The 22410-nt window shown below is 45.4% G+C and overlaps 2 protein-coding genes across 13 annotated transcripts in view; one reads left to right on the top strand and one right to left on the bottom strand.

Annotated features, from left to right (window-relative positions):
* Positions 1 to 22410, bottom strand: part of NLRP7 (NLR family pyrin domain containing 7) — a 232412-nt gene that overhangs the window by 169358 nt on the left and 40644 nt on the right. For 2 of the 12 annotated variants that reach the window (XM_060289602.1, XM_030851342.2), the window contains one exon: positions 18885 to 19459. The exons of the other annotated variants lie outside the window; for them this stretch is intronic. In XM_060289602.1, coding sequence (XP_060145585.1) covers positions 19392 to 19459 — 68 coding nt within the window. In that variant the 3' untranslated portion in view covers positions 18885 to 19391. Of the gene's footprint in view, positions 1 to 18884; positions 19460 to 22410 lie in introns of those variants that run through there. 12 annotated transcript variants of the gene reach the window in all.
* FCAR (Fc alpha receptor) lies at positions 5444 to 16166 on the top strand. The gene is made up of 5 exons (XM_030851362.2): positions 5444 to 5477; positions 6077 to 6112; positions 10386 to 10670; positions 12953 to 13240; positions 15937 to 16166. Exons 1-5 carry the CDS (start codon positions 5444 to 5446, stop codon positions 16164 to 16166), a joined length of 873 nt encoding a protein of 290 aa, XP_030707222.2.

Genomic DNA, 22410 nt, shown 5'->3' with positions numbered 1-22410 from the left:
AACAGCTGTTCTAGATTGATGACGCCAATGTGAAGACAGAATCCATATTCTTACAGAGCTCAGTCTGATGGAAGAGACCCACAGGTAGGGATGATACTTAACATAATATTACGAGATGACCATACCTAGTGGAATGTAAGTGACAAGGAGAATCTCTTCCTGGAAGGACTTATCACCTCTTAACTCCGTGAAAATTTCTGCCGGATATATTTTCACCCAGACTCTAAGAATATCACCTCGTGCTTACACGGTTTTTTTTAGCACCCATCGTTTTCTGGAAAGAAACCACACATCTATTCTTAGTACACAATACACTCAGGAAGGTGGCTTTTGCGGAACTCTCCAATCTTACCCTTAATTTTTTATTTTCTAATTTAATCAGTGTCTTCACAAACAGCCCACAAACTACTACATACAATAAACTAAATGGAGTTAATCTTTAAAAAATTGTGGATCACTATGTGGTACACCTGAAATGTATATAATATTGTCAATCAACTATACCTCAATTCTTAAAAGAGAACAAAATCCTGCCGTTAGAGAACATGGATGGACCTGCAGGGTATTATGTTTAGTGAAGAAAGTCAGACAGAAAAAGAGAAATACTATATGTTTTCACTTATGTGTGGAATCTAAAAATCAAAACGAACGAACAAATATAACAAAACAGAATCAGACTCACAGATACAGAGAACAAACTAGTGGTTGCCTGAGGGAAGAAGAGGGGTGGCGGGGAGCAAAATAGGTGAAAGGGATTAAGAAATACCAATGACCAGTTATAAAATAAGTAAGTCACAGGGATATAACGTACAGCACAGGGAATATGGTCAATATTTGATAATACTTTGTTATGGTGTGTAATCTATAAAAATATTGCATCACTGTGTAATACGCCTGTAACTAATATAATATTGTAAGTCAACTATACGTCAATTTTTAAAAATTGTTAGGTGTTCAAGGAACTTGGAAATACATACATACAGGGAAAAGATGATACCTTTTAAGGAAATCCATAAATTTAAAAAAATCATAAAATTGGCATTTTCAATAAAAAAATTTTACTATCATAAAGATGGTTGAGCATTCAAGATAAAATATAATGTGGGAATTTTTTTAAACGTAGGAAAGAAGAAATAAGAAATTCTATGAAAATCATATCCAAGATGAAAAAAGAAAATAATTCAATGTATCAAGGTAATAGCAGATTAGATACTGAAGAATAAATTTCTGGTAAACTTAACAATGTCGCCATAGGTGGGTTGAGTCAGAGATTACGTTTCAAGCCCGGCCATTGTTAAATGATCTGAAGAGACAGCTCTAGTCCGAAAATCTTCCAGGAAGCCCAATTCCTCCCTCAGCTGGGCCCCCCACACTGACTTTTTTAAGGTAAGAAGAGCCTGTGTGAGTCACCTGTCCATCCCGTGGTCAACTTGTACACGACATTAGTTGGGCCGCCATCATAACGTCCTGTGTGCTTTTCAGGTTTGCTGGGCCACCGCCTTCTGTTCAGCAGAAGCAGTACTGTGCTGCCCACCATCGCCAGCCTGGCGTGTCTTGGTGGGTCCTGGAAGGGAAGGCAGGCAGGGAACTCTCTGGTGGACACACTGGGCTGGAACACTGAGTCCTCCACAGCAGAGAGCCCTGCTTCCATGGGGGCAAGGTAGACCTTGATGGCTGAGTTCATCTTCAGCTGAGCACAGTCGTAGCCAACGAGGCTCCCAGGCCAGGTGGAAGCAGGAGTGGGGGGCCAGGTCTTACAGGAGATGGACTGTCCATCATAAGTCTTTCTTTCCAGGGTTCTTCTTGAGCCAGAGGATCTGGGCACAAGGGGGTGAGTCTTTTCCCCAAACCTTGGGTTGCCATCCACCTCAAATAAGACCTTCCTGTAATAGGAGGGGATACAGCACAGAAGGTAGGGTGACGGGTTGACGGAGGGACGTCGTAACAACATGAGGGTGAGGCTCTTGGGAAGTAGAAAGTGGGGGCCCAGGAAAGTCTAGCCCCCAATTCTGGTCCAGAAACCCTTCCTAGACACTCTTCTTCCCTCTGCTGAGCCAGGCTCTAGGGCACCAATAGAAGATTGTGATGCTCAGACCTGGCGTGTCTGGGAGGAATCGGTGTCATCTCTAGAGTGAGGGAAGGAAGCAGTGCCAGGAGCAACAGCCCCTCAGAGGACAAGGCAATAACTCAAGTCCTCCAGCAGTTCCATGAGAGCAGGCACTGCAGGTACTACTGCTGCTGTCCTGCTTCCAGAAGAGGGGGAGAACCGTATACCGCGCCCCTGAGACTCCAGGAGGTTGTGTTGTAGGCTCCCCCGTGTCACGTGTTTCTCGTGTGAGCTGACATCATTTCACTCAACGCAGGTTACTCTTCTATTCATTGTCTACACTGTCTTGTCTTATGTAACTAATTTTACATTATCAACATCTAGTAAGAGTCCGCGAGTCGGCACTTGCTCAAAGTTCTCAGCAGATGTTTTTCTTGTCGGAGATGCCATGTCTCTGTGGCGTAGGAATCTTCATGGGGCATGGGTTCCCCTGGTTTGGAAAGGAGCCTTAGAGACGTGGGAAGGAGGAGGAACCTCTGAGCACAGGGAGGGGAAGGGGCTCCCCATTTTCCTCTCTAAGCTGTTCCTCCTTCTCCCCCAGGTGGTCAGGACAAGCCCTCCCTGTCAGCCTGGCCAAACCCTATGGTTCCTCAAGGACAGCATGTGACCCTTCCGTAGACCCTCGGCTTTGACAGGTTCAGCCTGTACAAGGATGATGGAGCCCACGTCCCTGGGCTCCCAGGCATAACATTTCAGAACAGCTTCCTCATGGGCCCTGTGACCTCAGCACACGCAGGGACCTACAGATGTCACGGTGATTGCAGTCACTTCCCCTCTGTGTGGTCAGCACCCAGCGAGCCCCTGGAGATCGTGGTCACAGGTCAGAGAGCTCTTGTCCAGAATGGGACGTTGAGCCAATCTTCCTAATCCCAAAGTTTCCTGGTGGAAGTGTCAGTCAGGGTCCAGTCAGAACAACAGGAAGCGCTCCAAGTATTTTAGATAAAAGAGTATTTAATGCAGGAACTTGGGTACTAGAGTGGGCAGAATAACTGTACCCCATGATGCCTACATCCTAATACTCCAAATCTATGAATGTGTTATGTTACATTCCAAGGGAGACGAAACTGGATAGGGAACTAATGTTGGTAAGCAGTTGACCTTGAGATGGGGAGACTATCCTGGGTTATCCAGGTGGGCTCAGTGTCATCACAAGCGTCCATATGAGAGAAAGAAGGAGGCAGGAGTGTGAGCATCAGAGCAACAGCGCATAAGAAAGCCGCCACCCACCAGCGCTGGCTTCGAAGACAGAGGACAGGGTCATGAAACCAGGAATTCCAGCTGCCTCTCCAAGTTGGAAAAGGCACGGGAACTGATTCTCCCCTAGAGCTCCAGAAGGGAACACAGCCCTGCTGACACCTCGATCTTAACCCAGTGAAACCTGTGTCAGACTTCTGACTCCAAAACTACAAAATCATAGATTTGTGTTCTTTTCAGCCACCACGTTTGTGGCAATTTCCTACAGCAGCAATAGGGAACCAATACAGGTATCCAGGTGACGGATAAGTTAGGAAACCAAACAGGGGAAGTGAGGCTACCCAGCAATAGGTAAGAGCAGGATGCTGGTGCCACCACTAGGCTGGAGTGACATAAGGAGGGGGCAGTGTTCATAGTGCCGGTCTCAGGGGTGCCCCACGGAAGCAGGGACCATGGAGAAGGCACGGACATGGCAGGAGATGAGCCCCTGCCCTGCCCCCATCCACAGGCACAGGCTGGAGGGACACTGAGAGGTGCTGTAGTCCCTGCCGTACTGCTTAATTTTTACCTCCTACCAGGGGTTCTGATGTGTCAAAAAGAACATGAACCTGGAGGTTTCCCTGGTGGTGCAGTGGTTAGGAATCCGCCTGCCCTAGTCCAGGAAGATCCCACATGCCGCGGAGCACTACGCCCGTGAGCCACAACTACGGAAGCCGTGCACCTAGAGCCCGTGCTCGGCAACAAGAGAAGCCACTGCACTAAGAAGCCCGCGCACCGCAATGAAGAGTAGTCCCCGCTCGCCGCAACTGGAGAAAGCCTGTGCGCAGCAACAGAGACCCAATACAGCCAAAAATCAATAAATAAAATAAATAAATTTATTTAAAAAAAGATAAATAGGGCTTCCCTGGTGGCGCAGTGGTTGAAAGTCTGCCTGCCGATGCAGGGGACACGGGTTCGTGCCCCGGTCCGGGAGGATCCCACATGCCGCAGAGCGGCTGGGCCCATGGGCCATGGCTGCTGAGCCTGTGCATCCGGAGCCTGTGCTCCGCAACGGGAGAGGCCACAGCAGTGAGAGGCCCGCGTACCACAAAAAAAAAAAGAGATAATTTCTAAGGCTCCAATGTATAGCATGGTGAGTATAATTAACGATACTGTATTCTATACTTAAAAGTTGCTGAGAGAGTAGATCTAACCACATACACAAAAAAAGAAATGGCAATTATGTGAGGTGGTAGAGGCGTTAGCTAATGCCACAATGGACCTCGTTTTGCAGCACCGAAGTGTATCAAATCAACATATTGTGCACCTAAACTTACACACTGTTATGTCAATTATATCTCCATAAAGTTGAAAAAAAGAGTGACGCCTTGCAATGAAAATGAGACAGCCAGTAGGGAGTTGATGTGAAATATCTGACTTCTCATACCTGAAGAACTAGTAAGAGCCAGGTATCTGTGACCAAATTTATCTGTCTGTCCATCTGTCTATCTACCTACCTACCTACTTATCTACCTACCTATCTAATTTATATTCTCTATCAATCCATCATCTATCTACAGATTACAGGTTTAAATATAGATACAGATATAGGAAGTTCTTTCTTTAGAGATGGTGAATACCTCCTGAAAAAAAATTCCTCTGCATGCTGGCATTGAGCTAATCCAAAGCATAAGAGTACACTGCCTGCCTGATTGAGCCCAAACTTGGTCCATGAATTCCGGGGAGGACATGTGCATCCGTAAGAGCCAAGGCCACTTGGCTTTTGACTGACGGGTCAATGGAGAAATACCTCTGTCTGTATGGTACCCATCTAATATCCTGTCCCAAGCTCTTCCATTTAGATGTGGGATGTCGTCCAAAGAAGGATTTGAGCCCCATTAGACACTGGTTAAGGAAAACACTCACTTCTCATCTGAAACATAAACAGGGAGATTGATCTCCTCTCAGACTCCACCCAAGAGCTCCCCAGAATGAAGTTCTTTGGAAAGGAACCATTCCTGTGGAGTAATAGATGTAGAAATTCTCTGATGAGGAACTCTGCTGTCATATTTCCTGTGGATCTTACTGTCTCATGAGAACCTGTCATCTGCTGATGTGCACCAACAAGTGGCTAACGGGGCTGAGGCTGGCTGTGTCGGAACCATGACCCCCAGAGACACCACCCTCTTCTGCCTCGGTGAGTCCTCAAATGCAAGTGGGTTAGAGGGAAAGATGGGGGGATCCCCAAATAGTCAAGGTCTCTCTCAACATGAGAACTCAGTGATTTTAGGAACTGCAGAGAAGATTCTTAACTCCTTAGTGGAGAGAGACGGTCTTTGCCCAGGTATCTGTAACTGCATCTGCCCAAGTCCCAACTCCATGCTAGCCTGTAAGGCTCCATGATCAAGTGGTCAAGTTGACCTTGTGGGGTTCATTCAACCCATGCCATGCTGTCTGGAGACCCATGATGGTTCCAGAGTTCCTACAGATGAGAGCCTCAGGGCTGGAATCTGGAAGATAAAACTAAAAGATGTCTTGTTTACTATGTTTGCTGTAGAAGAAAGAAAGGTCACCTGTGGGACTTCCCTGGCAGTCCAGTGGTTAAGAATCCACGCTTCCACTGCAGGGGGTGTGGGTTCGATCCCTGGTCAGGGAAATGAGATCCCACATGCCCTGTGGTGTGGCCAAAAAATAAAATCATTTTAAAAAATGACACCTGTATGTCATTATGTTGGGTGATTTATAATAAAGACTGGAAATGTGCAGATTGAGTTTTCATGAATGTCTCTCTTCCAGTGCTCTGTCTTGGCCAGAAGATTCAGGCGCAGGATGGTAAGTGTTCCCCTACGTCTCCTCCAGTCGCCCTCTATCCTCATGGCAGCTCCAGGATAGAAGAGCAGGAGACATGGTCTAAAGCCCAGATGAATTCCAATTTTATCCTTTGTTCTAGCTGTCTCTGCTGTGCTCCCCTTGCGTAACTTCCACCTCACTTTGGTCTCTTGGGATCCCTCAAACGCATTGTGCTCAGACCTGGATTTAGCCTTTGCCTCTGCTAGGCTGACTGTCCCTCAGAGGTGTGCATCTTACTGAATGTTCGCGACTGCAGGGATGAGAAAGTCGGGAACCATCTTCCGTTGTCCAACAGCCTCCCTATATCAAATGTACCTGCTTTCACAACCTAACTCTCCCCACTGCTATCCACTTTGCTTCATTTAAAGGGACACTGCCTTAGAGAGCTTTGCGCAAGTACCTTCAACTCTCAGAACCAATTTCTTTATCTATAAAAGAGAAATAAAAATAATAATGGAATCTATTGGATCATTGTGAGGCTTAATCGAGATAAACCATGTAAATAAAGTAAGTTACGTATTTGGTAAGTGTGTTACCTGTGATGATGAGGATGAAGGTGATCATGGGGGATAAAAAAGGTATTTGGACTCTATATGAAGGCCCAAGTCTCCACTTTCTTTGATTCATTACTTTTTTTTTTTTTTTTTGGCTGCGCTGGGTCTTCGTTGCTGTGCGCAGGCTTTCTCTAGTTGTGGTGAGCGGGGGCTACTCTTCATCGCGGTGTGAGGGCTTCTCATTGCCGTGGCTTCTCTCGTTGTGCAGCACAGGCTCTAGGCGCCTGGGCTTCAGTAGTTGTGGTACGTGAGCTCAGTAGTTGTGGCTCACGAGCTCTAGAGCACAGGCTCAGTAGTTGTGGCGCACGGGCTTAGTTGCTCCGCGGCATGTGGGATCTTCCCTGACCAGGGCTCAAACCCATGTCCCCTGCATTGGCAGGCGGACTCTTAACCACTGAGCCACCAGGGAAGTCCTGATTCATTACTTTTTTTTTTTTTTTTTTTTGCCGTACACAGGCCTCTCACTGTCGTGGCCTCTCCCGTTGCAGAGCACAGGCTCCGGACACGCAGGCCCAGCGGCCATGGCTCACGGGCCCAGCCGCTCCACAGCATGTGGGATCTTCCCGGACCGGGGCACGAACCCGTGTCCCCCGCATTGGCAGGCGGACCCCCAACCACTGCGCCACCAGGGAAGCCCCTGATTCATTACTTTTTAATGCTAATTAATGATACAACATAAGGTTTTCTGAGAAGACGTACTTACTTTATTTACTCTCCTATCTTCCACAATGAGTAAGCCAAGTTCTATCTACATTGGATGCTTAAATTATAAATAGAAATGTGACTTTGGGCTAAAAAATAAAATAAAAAATAAAGGGACACTGCCTTAGTCGCACCCTCCTGTAGAACCTGCATGTTCTTCTGTAGTGCAGTACTGAATTGCTACTGTATGTTCTGTCACCCCAACTACCTTCGTCCTCCTAAGGGGTGAAACCGCTTGTCCATCCATGGCTCCTTTCTTCCAGTTCCTTCTAAAGACTGTAGCCTGGATTATTTGTGTCTTTAAAATACGAATATATTTACCTCCCTCTTAAAGGTCCTCAGTAGTCAATCTTCAGATAAACCTACCCACTTCCCCAGGTCTCTCAAGCTCTGCCCACCTGGCTGGTGACTACCCGTCCAGCTCACCTTCCACTCTCCCTCTGACTCTCTCTGCTTTTCACCCGTGCTGACCTTAATTTAGCTTCTCCTTCACTCCTTGCACCTTATTAACTCGGGGATGTCCTCCGTTGTCCTTCTATCTAACTGCAAGGCTCCAAATGTTCCTATCCACGTTGCCTAGGCAATTTTTTTTTTAAGGCCGCACTGGGTCTTAGTTGCAGCATTCTGACTTCTTAGTTGTGGCATGTGGGCTTCTTAGTTGCAGCATGCGTACAAGATCTAGTTCCCCGACCAGGGATCGAACCTGGGCCCCCTACATTGGGAGCGTGGAGTCTTACCTACTGCGCCACCAGGGAAGTCCCTGCCTAGGCAGTTCTTACGCATCCTCACATAGCAGCTGAACACTCGAGTGTGTTATCAGATCTCCAAGGTCTACACCTTCAGAACTGCTGACCACACGTCATGACCTACAGTTGCATCCTTGTGTATTTTTTAAATTAATATCTGACTTTTTTCTATATCATCATTCTTACAGGTAGGGGTCTGTTTAGGTCAGCATTTCTCAACCTCGGTACTATTGACATTTGAGACTGGATAATCCTTTGTTTTAGGGGCAGTCCTGTGAAGTATAGGATATTAAGCAGCATCTCGTCCTCTACCCGCTACATGCCAATAGTATCTTCCACCACAACTGTGACAGCCAAAGATGTCTCCAGATATTGACAGACTGTCCCCTGGCAGGGACAACTGTCTGTCTCCTGTTGAGCGCCACTGGTTTAAGCCATGATAGTAGATAAACAATGTGCTGAGTTAATGGAGGCATCTCTCTGTGTATCTCGGAATAACAAATACATGGGAGGTACTGGTGAGTGAACGATACTGAACATAAGGAAGTCCTGCAGGGTTCGTCTTGCTTCACAACAATCCTGCTGAGGACGGCAACCTCCCTTGTTTCCCCCTTCACAGAGCTGCAGTTGAGCACATCACTATCAGGTCTAAAATAGACGATACACCTTGCCAAAGGGAACCAGCAGATTCTGAGTATCCCTCCCCCTGTTTGCTAGGTTCTGTATAGGGGTTAAAGCCAAGGACAGAAGTCTTCAACATGCAAAATCACTCGCTTAACGCCACTCCGTGTGAATGCACTGGTGCCAAGAAGCTAACCCGCACCTTCGGGTACCCCAAAACATTTCCAAATCCCGTTCCATCCTAAATCGCACTCCCGGAGCGGGAGGTTCCAAGTCCCAGCCTTTCCGCCCTCTCTCACAGAACTAATCATCATATCCGTCAGACACTTGTTGGCTGTCCCCCACATTGCATTCTCTAACTGCTGCAGGAGAAACAGCTCTCCCCCACCTGCAGAGGAGCTGGAGGGAGAGAGTCCTAGTTTGCAGACCAGGCTGCACCACTCTTCAGTTTGTGGCCTTGAGCAATGGGCACGGTTTCCCCAAGCTTCAGCACCCTTACATTAGAGTGAAGAGCAGAACTGCATTCGCATAAGGATCACCATGGCAACAAAACACCAAACAAACTGCCGGCCAGACCAGCGGTTGCTAGGGGCTGCAGAGAGGGTAGGATTAACGTGGATGGGGTCTCCTCTGCGGGGCGATGAAAATGGAAGCAGACGGAGGTGATGACTGCACGACACTGAATGTACTGAATGCCACCGAATGGCATACGTTAAAAATGGTTAACTTTACGTTATGTAAATTTCACCTGAATAAAAAATACATATAACAAGGAAGGAATTCAGTTCCTCAAAAAATCCTTCAGTTCTTAAAAGCTAAATGTCCAATCCAGCAATTCCACTTGCATATATATAACAAAAGAAATTGAAAGCAGGGATTCTAACAAGATATGTATACACCCACGTTCATAGCAACATTATTCACAATAGCCCGAAGGTGGAAACAACCCAAATAGCCATTGACATGAATGTATAAGTAAAACGTGGTCTATACAAACAGTGGAATATTATTCAGCCATAAAAAGGAAAGATATGCTGACATGGGCTACCACATGGATGGGTCCTGATGACATCACACGAAGTCAAATATGCCAGACACGGAAAGACAAATATTGTGTTATTCCACTGACGCAAGGTACGCAGGATAGGGAAATTCATAGAGACAGAAAGTCAGTTAGAAGTGACCAGGGCCTAAGGAAAGAGAGAGTGGAGAGTTACTGCTTAATGGTTACAGGGTTTTTGTTTGAAATCACGAAAACGTCCTGAAAATAGATGGTCGTGATGTTGCACAATATGGTGAGTGTAATTAACGCCACTGAGCTGTGCACTTAACATTGGTTTACTGCTGCTTCCCACTAGCTATCTCTTTTACATTGGGTAGTGTGTGTCGATGCTACTCTCACTTCGCCCCAGCTTCCCCCTCCCTTGCCAAAAAAATGGTTTAAATAGTAAATTTTGTGTTTATGTAACACATTTTATTTCACCACAATTAGAAAATACTAAAAACAAGTATTTTAAAGGTAGGAAATATAAGTCCATCACACCTTAATTTATTTGTTCCCCCCATAGTGAAAGAAAGAAGTATGGTTTCTCCATGGCAGGGCACCTGAGTCTGGGCTCTATTTTCTTCTAGGGAATCTTCCCATTCCTACCATATCTGCCACGCCCGGTTCTGTGATTCCCTGGAATGAGTCTGTGAAGATCCTGTGTGGGGGAACTCCTGAGTCTTTCCTGTACCAACTGGAGATCCTGGGAAACTCCACATACAAAGTGGTGGAGAAGAAATGGGGATTTCAGAAGACAGCTGAGTTTGTCATTAAACGCATGGATACTAATACTGCAGGACGTTATCAGTGCCGATACAGAAAACAGTACAGCTCGTCAGTGCACAGTGAAGCCCTGGAGCTGGTAGTGACAGGTGAGGCCTGTCTCTGACCCTCAGCTCTTTTTCCTTGCTTATCTTTTCAGGGATGCTATTTTTAGAACAGTTTCAGATTTCCAGGGAAAGGAGATACAACAGAGAGTTCCCACACACCCAGCACCCAGGTGCGCACATGTTCCTTTACTATGATACACCCCTTACCATTAATGAACCAATACTGATACATTATAATGAGCCGACGTTCATTGAGACTTCCTTCGTGGTTACCCGACATCCTTCATCTCTTCTGGGATCCCATCCCACACTGCATTTAGGCGTCGTGTCTCTTTAGTTCCCCCTTGGCTGTGGAAGTTGCTCAGACTTTCCTCGTCTTTGATGACGTCGACAGTTTTGAGGGGTGCTGCTCTGGTGTTTTGCAGGACGCCCCACTATTGGAAGTTGTCTAATGTTTTACTCATGATAAGACAGGGGCTATGGATCACGGCGAAGACGACCACCAAGGCCCAGTGCCATTTTTTTTTTTTTTTTTTTTGCGCTACGCGGGCCTCTCACTGCTGTGGCCTCTCCCGTTGCGGAGCACAGGCTCCGGACGCGCAGGCTCAGCGGCCACGGCTCACGGGCCCAGCCGCTCCGCGGCATGTGGGATCTTCCCGGACCGGGGCACGAACCCGCGTCCCCTGCATCGGCAGGCGGACTCTCAACCGCTGCGCCACCAGGGGAGCCCCAGCGCCATTTTTAATCATATCATAGCAAGGGTACGTACTATACCAATGAATACGGCTGTTGACGCTGAGCTCGCATACCCGGCTGAGACGGTGTTTGTCAGGTTTTTCCACTGTAACATGTCTCTTCCTCCCACCCTCCCTTTCCATGTGGAAGGAAATCACTATATGCAGCTCATACCTAAGGAGTGAGGAGTTATGCTCCTGCGGTATGCATCCAGCCCTCAGTTTGAAGCTCTGTCCTCAGGGTGGCCTAACCCCGTGTTTCTAGAAGGTTGCACCCTGAGTTTCCAGGTTCTTCTACCTTTTCTTCTTATACAAAGAATAAAAAGAATATCCTTCAGCCCCTGCCATAACTCCTCAGACTCTCTGGATACCATTCCCTCTCTTCCCCAACATATGGCTTGTGATACTGTGACTTATACTAAGAAACATATACTTGGTCTTCATCCTCGTTCCTGGCACAGAGCTCCCCAAACCCTTGGGATTCCCTAAGCAATGAGCAATAACGGTGTCTTCATTTTCATAGGAAATCCCTGTCAACCACACCTGAGTTTATGTTAATGAGGTGACTTTTGGAAAGCACCTAAGGATGGGGGCTGGTTGCCAAGGGTCATGGGACAGCTGGAACTTTCAGCCCCACCTCACCTGACCTCCAGAGAGGGCAGAGAGGCTGGAGGTTCAATCAATGGCCAAAGACTTAAAGAGTCTTGCCCACGTAACGAAGCCCTATGCACCTCTTCCATCTGGCTGTTCCTGATACATGCTTTCATAATAAACCAGAAATCCAGTAAGTAAACTGGTTTCCTGAGTTCTGTAAGCCACCCTAGCAAATAAATTGAACCCAAGAACTGGGTCCTGGGAACTTCTGATTTATAGCCATTGAGTCAGAAGCACAGGTGACAACCTAGAGTTTTGATTGGCGTCTGAAGTGGGGGCGGTCTTGTAGGACTGAGCTCTTAACCTGGAGCCCTAAACCTGGGGGATCTGACGTTATTGCCAGGGAGACAGTGTCAGAATTGAGTTGACTTGGGCTTCCCTGGTGGCGCAGTGGTTGGGAGTCCGCCTGCCGAGGCAGGGGACGCGGGTTCGTGCCCCGCTCTGGGAAGATCACACATGCCGCGGAGCGGCTGGGCCCGTGAGCCATGGCCGCTGAGCCTGCGCGTCCGGAGCCTGTGCTCCACAACGGGAGAGGCCACAACAGTGAGAGGCCCGCGTACCGCAAAAAATAAAGAAAGAAAGAATTGAGTTGACTTGTGAGATGCCCAGCTGGGGTCTCATAATCGCTCGGCGGTGTGGGGAGAAACCCACACGCTGCAATTGGGAACAGAATCGTGTGGCAGTTCTGGCTTTAGAGACTAGATCGCTGTCTCTCGAAGCTGGCATCTCATCTGCCTGCTTGATCAGCTCTATCTACAGTAACTGGGGACAGAGTATAGGTCCTGTAGTAGTGAGATGGGATGTTACCGCCTCTCATTCCATTGCAGCAGGAAATGTCAGCTTCTTCGCTTCTCTTAGCATGGATCCAACATGAGTGGCGGGGATCCAGGGGGATGACACAAAATCTTGCTAACAGCTCACTCTCTGCTCTTTTAGGCTTGTATGACAAACCCTCCCTCTCCACTAATGAGTGCCTTGTGGTGATGCCAGGGGAGAGTGTTTCCCTCCGGTGCAGTTCAGCACACATCTCATTCGATAGATTTTCACTGAGCAAGGAGAGAAGGGCCGTTCTGTCACAGCACCAAAACGGGGGACGCTGGGGTGACTTCATTCTGGGTCCTGTGAACCTCAGCTTCTCAGGGATCTACACATGCTACAGTTGGTACAGTGGCAGCCCTTATGTATGGTCAGCCCCCAGTGATGCCCTGCAGCTTGTGGTCACAGGTAAGTGCACCCCCGCCCACACGTGTGTCCTCTTCCTCAGGGCTCTGGCTGACTGTTCAGGGCCTTGGCATCAGGCAGGAATACAAAGAGATGCACTAAGAAAGAACAGTGGGGCAGGAGAGAGTCATTACTCAGAGGACCACGAAGAGAGAAGAAGCACTTCTCTATCCATTCTTCTGCTGAGGGCCATTGAGGCTGCTTCCATGTCGTGGCTATTGTGAAAGCACTGCAATGAACACTGGGGTGCATGGATCCTTTCGGACCGTGTCTTTCTCCAGATATATGTCCAGGAGTGGGATTGAAGGATCATACGGTAGCTGTATTTTCAGTTTTTTTAAGGAACCTCCATACTGTTCTCCACAGTGGCTGTACCAATATACATTCCCACCAACAGTGTAGGAGGGTTCCCTTCTCTCCACACCCTCTCCAGCAGAAGATGTGGTATATATATACAGTGCAATATTACTCAGCCATAAAAAGGAATGAAATAATGCCACCTGCAGCAACATGGATGGACCTAGAGATTGTCATACTGAGTGAAGTAGGTCAGACAGAGAAAGATAAATATCGTGTGATATCGCTTATATGCGGAATCTTTTCTTTAAAAAAATGACACAAATGAACTTATTCACGAAACAGAAACAGACTGACAGACTTAGAGAACGAACTTATGGTTACCAGGGGGGAAGTGGGGGGGATAGTTAGGGAGTTTGGGATTGACAGGTACACACTGCTATATTTAAAATGAATAACCAACAAGGCCCTACTGTACAGCACAGAGAACTCTGCTCAATACTATGTAACAACCTAAGTGGGAAAAGAATTTGAAAAAGAATAGATACATGTATAACTGAAATCACTCTGCTGTACACCTGAAACTATCACATTATTAATCGACTGTACTCCAATATAAAATAAATATTTTAAAAAATGAGAGAGAGAGAAGAAGCACTTCTCACCCACACCACATTTGACTTTCACATCCTCTCCTTGAGTTCTCCAGTTTCCTTTGAAAACACATGGCCTGTTGAGAAAGGAGAGGCCAACGTTTGGAGTCACATTAAGGGGTGTTGTTGAGATAGCAGATGCCAGACACAAGCTTTGACGAATCCACTTCCTTTTTCACACGCTTAGTTGCAGCTGAGAATCCTGAAACTAACCTATAATACTAGAATCCACTCGGAGTGGGTGACTGAGGAAGACTCTAAAAAAACTCTATCGAGGGACTTCCCTGGTGGTCCAGTGGTTAAGACTCGGTGCTTCCACTGCAGAGAGCACAGGTTCCATCCCTAGTCGGGAAACCAGATTCCAGATGCCGTGCTGTGCAGCCAAAAAAAAAAAAAAAAACCCTCTATCAAGAGCTTCATTTTTGGGAATTCACTAGTGGTCCAACGGTTAAGACTCGGGGCTTTCACTGCCGTGGGCCCAGATTCAATCCCTGGCTGGGTAACTAAGATCCCGCAAGCCACGCGGTGTGGTAAAAAAAAAAAAAAAAAAAAAAAAGTTTCATTTTTATGTTGTTTGCACGCATCACTGCCCAGAGGGAGAAAACAAAGAGTTACAGCAGAGAAAAGCAACTGCTGACTGCTGAGTGGGAATGACCACACTTGTCTCTCTTATGTACCTTGTCCAGTCATTCTACAAGCTCAGCAAATATGATAGTCATGGCACTGTAAGATCATACAGACAGAATGGTCTTTTCAATGAATGTTGCAGGGACAATTGGGCAATAGTGGAGGAGGGGTGAATTTATTAGCCTTTTCCTTTAGAGTAGATAATCAATGAATCTTGTTTTAGAAATCACCTCCTATCCAACGTCAAGGTGGTATTATCTTCTCAAACTTGAAACATTTTGCACTTTGCAATTAGGAACTCCAAATCCACTTGGAACTGATTTCTGTATTTTAACAGGAGAGAGTTACTAGGATTTCTCAGCATTGTAATTTCACACTATTTTATTACATCCTTGAGAGGAATAGAGGCCCATGAAGTCCATAAAACAAATGGAGAAATCTTTTTAAAGGTTCAGTGAACAGAAATGTCTGGTGAAAGGTCACACAATAGTGGAGATAAATTTTCCCTAAGTTTTTGCATTCTGTTTTTTTGTTTTGTTTTGTTTTTGTTTTTCGTGTTTTGTTTCTTCGGTGGCATGGCATGCGGGATCCTGGTTCCCTGAGCAGGGATTGAACCCGTGTCCCCTACAGTGGAAGCACAGAGTCTTACCTCCTGGATGGCCAGGGAAGTCCCAGAATTTTCTCTAAGCTTATCTGGAATGCTTCTCCCACTTGCTTCCCAGATACCAGCCATCCTGTACCCTTTGTCATGTATGAGAAAGGGACACACATTGTTATGTGGGGTGAAGACGCAGAGGAGAGACTTTCAGACTCTGGATCCATGAAGATGTTGCAGGGACATGATTAGACAGTCACTGACACTGCCACGTGAGGAGGGAATGAAAAGCAAACACAACATGCTCATACCCACCTCCTCCCCGTTTTACAAGACTCCCCGGGGAACCATACCCTTGGACCTACGTTTAATGTGAAGTAGGGTGCTCATGAATGCATGCACGTGTGGAGGAGGGGGTCCCAGTGAAACCACAAATAGGGAAATGAGCTCCCCTTCCAGGGCTCTTGGGATGGGATGGAATGAAACATGACCAGTGATCATTCATCTCTTCTAAATTACGTCTCTAGATACCACGAACCAAGATTACACGACGGAGAACTTGATTCGAATGGGCATGGCAGGGCTGTCCCTGGTGGTTCTCTTGGTCATTCTGGCTGAAAATTGGCTTGGCCATCAGGTTCCACACAAGGAAGACCAGCAAGAACTGCCTGAACTGAGCTGCAGTAGACAGAAAACTCAGACAGAATGGACCTTCGGACTAACTCCAAAGGGTCACCAGGTAGACACCAGGCACTGAACACAACAGCCAGCACTTGTGGAGTCCTGGAAAGCTACGTGGAGAACACAAGGGAGAACGCAGTACTAACAAGCTTGGATCCCTTTGCAAACCAATCAAATGGTATTTTCTTATATGAATCTGATATATTTGCAGCCCACCCTGCTAGACTTTGGTGATAAAATTCTCAGTACAGGGCCTTCCCTGGTGGTGTAGTGGATAAGACTCCACGCTCCCAATGCAGGGGGCCCGGGTTCAATCCCTGGTCAGGGAACTAGATATACCACATGCATCCCGCAACTAAGAGTTTGCGTGCCACAACTAAGGAGCCCGCCTGCCGCAACTAAGGACCCCACGTGGTGCAACTAAGGAGAGCCCGCCTGCCGCAACTAAGGACCCCACGTGGTGCAACTAAGGAGCCAGCAAGCTGCAAATAAGGAGCGCATTTGCCGCAACTAAGACCCAGTGCAACCAAATAAATAAATAAATATTTTTTAAAAATATCAATATAATCTTTGTTTAACTCTTCCTGTGATAAAAAAAAATAATGCAAAGCATTCTCAATTCTCCTTGCTGACTGTTTTTCACCCCTCCTCCACACAAGTTCTGGCTCATACATTCATTTTGTCTTGAACTTATCAGCAAAACCAAATACCATTACATCCTCCTGATAGAAGACCTTAACACCTAGAATTCCATTAATTACAAAGGCTAATAATTAATTATGAATACTGTCCACTCAACGTACCATATATTCCACGCCATAACTGTGCTTCTAGCTTTCCCTACAGTAACATTTGTGTGTTAACACATGCTTTTCCGACTCTTAAGAAGACTCTCCTGTTCTTATGAAACTAACCCACTTCAAAATGTCTCATGCCTCCAACGCAAAGTAAACAGACTTGTGAAAGCAGCCGAACAAGCATCTCCTTTGGATCATCTCAGTACTTCAAGCTACTCAGTCTATCGATTCATCTTTTTGTAGTATGCATCATGACGTCTAGGAAACATGAAGTACTGGATCTATTTATTGAGATCATGAATAAATAAGTTAGTGACTGAGCCAGATAAACAAGGAAATGTTAGTGGCTGAGCCGAATAAACAACACGGAAGTGCCACAGTTGCAGAGGAGGACTAATGAGAGTCTTTATATCACATCCAAACCGACCAGAGAAATGCAAGGCAGTTTGTTTCCAAGAGAGGGAAAAGATTAGCTTCACATACGTGGTTTTGTCTATGGTAGGGCCTCGTTTGGAAAAGGGGTTCCGAGAATAAAAGGGCCCTGCACTCCTAGGAAAATGATTGATCTTTCTGTAGCCGCGATGACAAGCGGCCAACAGAATGGGTTTATGACCCATCGTCAATGACCACTCACGTTGGCCATTGAACCAATCAGACAGCTCCCTGCTTCTAAATGTCAGCCAATCAGAAACAGGTTCACTCCAGTAACCACACCGGTGAGAGACAGCCAATCCAAATAGACTCCGTCGAACAAACATGTTCAAACCAGAAGAGCCCCTGAAAATCCACATTTCCCAAAAACCCCGTATAGGATCAGCAGTAGGCTCTGCTCAGAGACACTGTGTCTGGCCAGCATAACTCTCCCTCACTACAGTAATAACAAATTCGGCTTTGCCTTCTTATTTCAGACATTGAGTAGCGAGTGCGTTAGCCTTCGGCAGTTTATGTATTAGACTGATTTAAGTTAAGGTCTTTGCTTAAGGGCAAGGTGTATGGCGGCTTACAATCCATGACTTTAAGGGTTTTTTTTAATTTTTATTGGAGTAGAGTTGCTTTACAATGTTGTGCTAGTTTCTGCTGTACAGCAAAGGGAATCAGCTATACATATACATATATCCACTCTTTTTTAGATTCTTTTCCGTATACATGACTTTCAGTTCTAAGTTAGGCATTATGCTGGTCGTTTCATTTATATGAGCATACTGTAACGCCGTGAATTTTAATTTAATCAATTTTAATTCAATCAATCATGTGACAGTCATGTCACACGAGCAAACAGAGGCTCAGGAATGGTATGATTTGGATAATGATATGAAGATGTGGACACAGAGTTTCGGTCTGGGAAGATGAAAAATTCTAGAGCTGGATAGTGGTGATGATTACATGATGATGTACATGTCCTAGTTGCCACTGAACTGTACACTTAAAAGTGGTAAAGGCGGGCTTCCCTCGTGGTGCAGTGGTTGAGAGTCTGCCTGCCGATGCAGGGGACACGGGTTCGTGCCCCGGTCCGGGAAGATCCCACATGCCGCGGAGCGGCTGGGCCCGTGAGCCATGGCCGCTGAGCCTGCGCGTCCGGAGCCTGTGCTCCGCAACGGGAGAGGCCACAACAGTGAGAGGCCCGGGTACCGCAAAACAAAAAAAAAATGGTAAAGGTGATAAATTTCATGTATGTGGAGCTTTTTACCATAATAAAAAAAAACTTTTAAAAATGGTTAAAATGGTAAATTTTGTGTTATGTATGTTTTGCCACAATTTTTAAAAAGTTCTTTGTGGTCTATAGAAACTGAAAGTAGATTAGTGGTTGCCCAAAGCTGGGAGAGTGAGGGGGTATTGGACAGTGAGTGCTAGTGGGTATTGGAGGGGTTTTTTTTGGGGGGGGGGGTGATTAAAAAGTTCTGAAATTAGATTATGGTGATGGTTGAGCAACTCTCAATATAATAAAAACCACTGAATTCTACACTTTAAATGGTAAATTGTATAGTATGTATATTATATCTCAATTAAGTTGAGTTTCTTCAACTATCAAAAATGATTAAATTATTAGTAACACCCTCAGTGGCTGAGTCATGACTTGAAATCCATCATCTCCAACAGGGCTTACAGTGTGCATACGGGGATAGTCCTAGGAGCACAGGTGTGAGCTTAAGGTGAAAACTGGGGCTGGACTAAATAGATACAGAGAAGTACCTGAGAAACCAGAGGCAAACGTAGGGAGAATGGATGGCATGACTGCCCTTAGTATGTGGTGTCCAGGGAAGACACTCCAGGTTCAGAGCATATTCCCCTAAGATGGTCACCCAACCCCTCTAATGAGCTGGATAAAACATGGCATTTATTTACCTTATTTGTGTTTCAGTTCCTTATCTGGAAATGGTGGAGTAAATGCTGTCAACTTCATCGGGTTATCATGAGAATTCAATGAATGAATGATGCCAGCCACTCAGAACAGTGCCTACACATAGGAAATGTTTTTCAAGTCTGGTTACCAGAAACCTTGCCTCTCAAGATGATTTTATCTTCAGATCTTTGCACACTGCTGGAATAAACTGTTCCACTCTGAGTTGGTGAGCTACATAGCGAAAAATAGAGGAGGAAAGTATCATTACTATTATGTGATGCGGGGGTAGCACTCGCCCCCATTTCCATACCAACTTCAAGAATTACTATAAATAACCAAGAGAGTGTGTCATTGACCAAAAAATAGACAAATAGATCAACAGAATGGAATAGATAGCTCAGAAATAGACCCATATAAATACAGTCAACTGATTTTTCACAAAGGAACAAGAGCAATACAGTGGAGCAAAGAGACTCTCTTCAACAAACGGGGCTGGAACACCCGGACATCCACACGCAAAAACATGAATCTAGACAGACCTTACATCCTTCACAAAAGCGAACTCAAAATGGATCACAGACCTAAATGTAAAACGAAAACTACAAAACTCTTAGAAAACAACATAGACGATCTTGGGTTTTGTGATGCCTTTTTAGATACAACACCAAAGACATGATCCATGAGAGGAAAAATCGATAAGCTGGGATTGATTAAAATTTAAAAATGCTACTCTGTGATAGACAGTATCAAGAGAAATGAAAAGCCACGGCCTGGAAGAAAACATCTGTGAAAGAATGAAATTCGACGCTTTTTTACACCACACATAAAAGTTAACTTAAAATGGATTAAAGACTTAAACATAGGGACTTCCCTGGTGGCGCAGTGGTTAAGAATCCGCCTGCCAATGCAGGGGACACAGCTCCAAGCCCTGGTTGGGGAAGATCCCACATGCCGCGGAGCAACTAAGCACGTGGGCCACAACTACTGAGCCTGCGTGCCACAACTACTGAAGCCCGTGTGTCTAGAGCCCGTGCTCCTCAACAAGAGAAGCCACTGCAATGAGAAGCCCGCGCACCACAATGAAGAGCAGCCCCCACTCGCCACAACTAGAGAAAGCCCTCATGCAGTAACGAAGACCCAACGCAGCCAAAATATATATATATATAAATAAATTTACTTTTCTAAAAAAAGACTTAAACATAAAACCCCAAACACTAACACTCCCAGTAGAAAACATAAGAAAAAATGTACCGTAACATTGATCTTGTCAATAATTTTTTTGGATATGACACCAAAAGCACAGGCAACAAAAGCAAAAATACACAAGTGGGACTACATAAAACTAAAAAGATTCTGCACAGCAAAGGAAACCATCCACAGTGGGACACCACCAGCCCCAGGATCCCTGGGGTCCCACAAGAAGCCACCCTGGAACCTGGGCCTGCCCACCAGTGGGTAAGCAGCCACCATGCGAGGCAGGGCCTGACAGTCAGACAGGCGAGGGTCCACACCACCTACCAGTGCACCACAGATACAGGGAAGATGACACACAGATGGCCAACAGGCGTGTGAAAAGATGCTCAACATCTCTAATTATCAGAGAGGTGCAAATCAAAACAACACTGAGATATCCCCTCACACCTGTCAGAATGGCCACCATCAAAAAGTCTACAAATAATAAATGCTGGAGAGGGTGGGGAGAAAAGGGAACCCTCCTACACTGTTGGTGGGAATGTAAATTGGTGTAGGCACTATGGAGAACAGTACGGAGGATCCTCAAAAAATTAAAAATAAAACTACCATATGATCCAGCAATTCCGCACCTGGGTATACATCCGGAACAAATGAAAGCACTGATTCAAAAACATACATGCATCCTAATGTCCATAGCAACACTGTTTACAATAGTCAGGACACAGAAGCAACCCCAGTGTCCATCAACAGACGACTGGATTAAGAAGATGTGGTATATGTGATAGATACACACGCGCACACGCACACACACACACAGTGGAATATTACTCAGCCATAAAATAGAATGAAATTCTACCATTGGCAGCAACATAGATGAACCTAGAGAACATTATGCTTAGTGAAATAAGTCAGACAGAGAAAGACAAATACTATATGCTATCACTTATATGTAGACTCTAAAAAATAATACAAATGAATGTATATGCAAAACAGAAACAGACTCACAGACACAGAAAACAAACTAGTGGTTACCAAACGGAAGAGGGAAGGGGGTCCGGAAAAATATAGGGTATGGGATTAAGAGATACAAACTAATATGTATAAAATAGATAAGCAACAAGAATACACTATATAGCACAGGGAATTATAGCCATTATCTTGTAATAATTTATGATGGAGGATAATCTGCAAAAATAGTGAATCACTGTGCTGTCCACCTGGAACAAATCCAATACTGTTGATCAACTATACTTCAATTAAGTAATTAATTAATTTAAAATTATTTAGACCCTTAAAAAAAGAACAGAGGACACATTTTGCATTTAAAATATATTAAGTACTTAATATATTAATATTATACTACTTAATATTAATACTTAATATCTTAATATTTAAGTACTTAATATTTTAAAGTACCTAATATTTTAATATTTAATTTCTGCTTTATAACAGACAATATTTTAATATTAAGTACTTAATAGTTTAAAATTTAATTTCTGCTTTATAAAAGACTACAGGAATGTCATTATGTAACAAATAAAATATATTTTTGCTTAAAAATATTATTTATTGAAACATTATAACAAATCTTTGAAGAAGGTAGTATTATCATTCTATTCTGATGAAACCAGTTAACATCCAAGCACATGAATGTACCCAGGGGAGCCAAAGTGGAAAACACCTTTTTTTTTTTTTTTTTTTTGCGGTGCGCAGGCCTCTCACTGCTGTGGCCTCTCCCATTGCGGAGCACAGGCTCCAGACGCGCAGGCTCAGTGGCCATGGCTCACGGGCCCAGCCGCTCCACGGCATGTGGGATCTTTCCGGACCGGGGCACGAACCCGTGTCCCCTACATCGGCAGGCGGACTCTCAACCACCGCGCCACCAAGGAAGCCCAAACACCTATTTTTTTTAATGACTCTAAGGCTTTTGCTCTGCACACTACCCTATGCCTTCCCTGGGCATAATGTCCATATTTCAAAATTTAGAA

The sequence above is a fragment of the Globicephala melas genome, chromosome 19 (assembly GCF_963455315.2).
Source record: "Globicephala melas chromosome 19, mGloMel1.2, whole genome shotgun sequence".
Taxonomy (NCBI): Eukaryota; Metazoa; Chordata; class Mammalia; order Artiodactyla; family Delphinidae; genus Globicephala; species Globicephala melas.
This window is presented reverse-complemented; position numbering and strand designations above follow the sequence as displayed.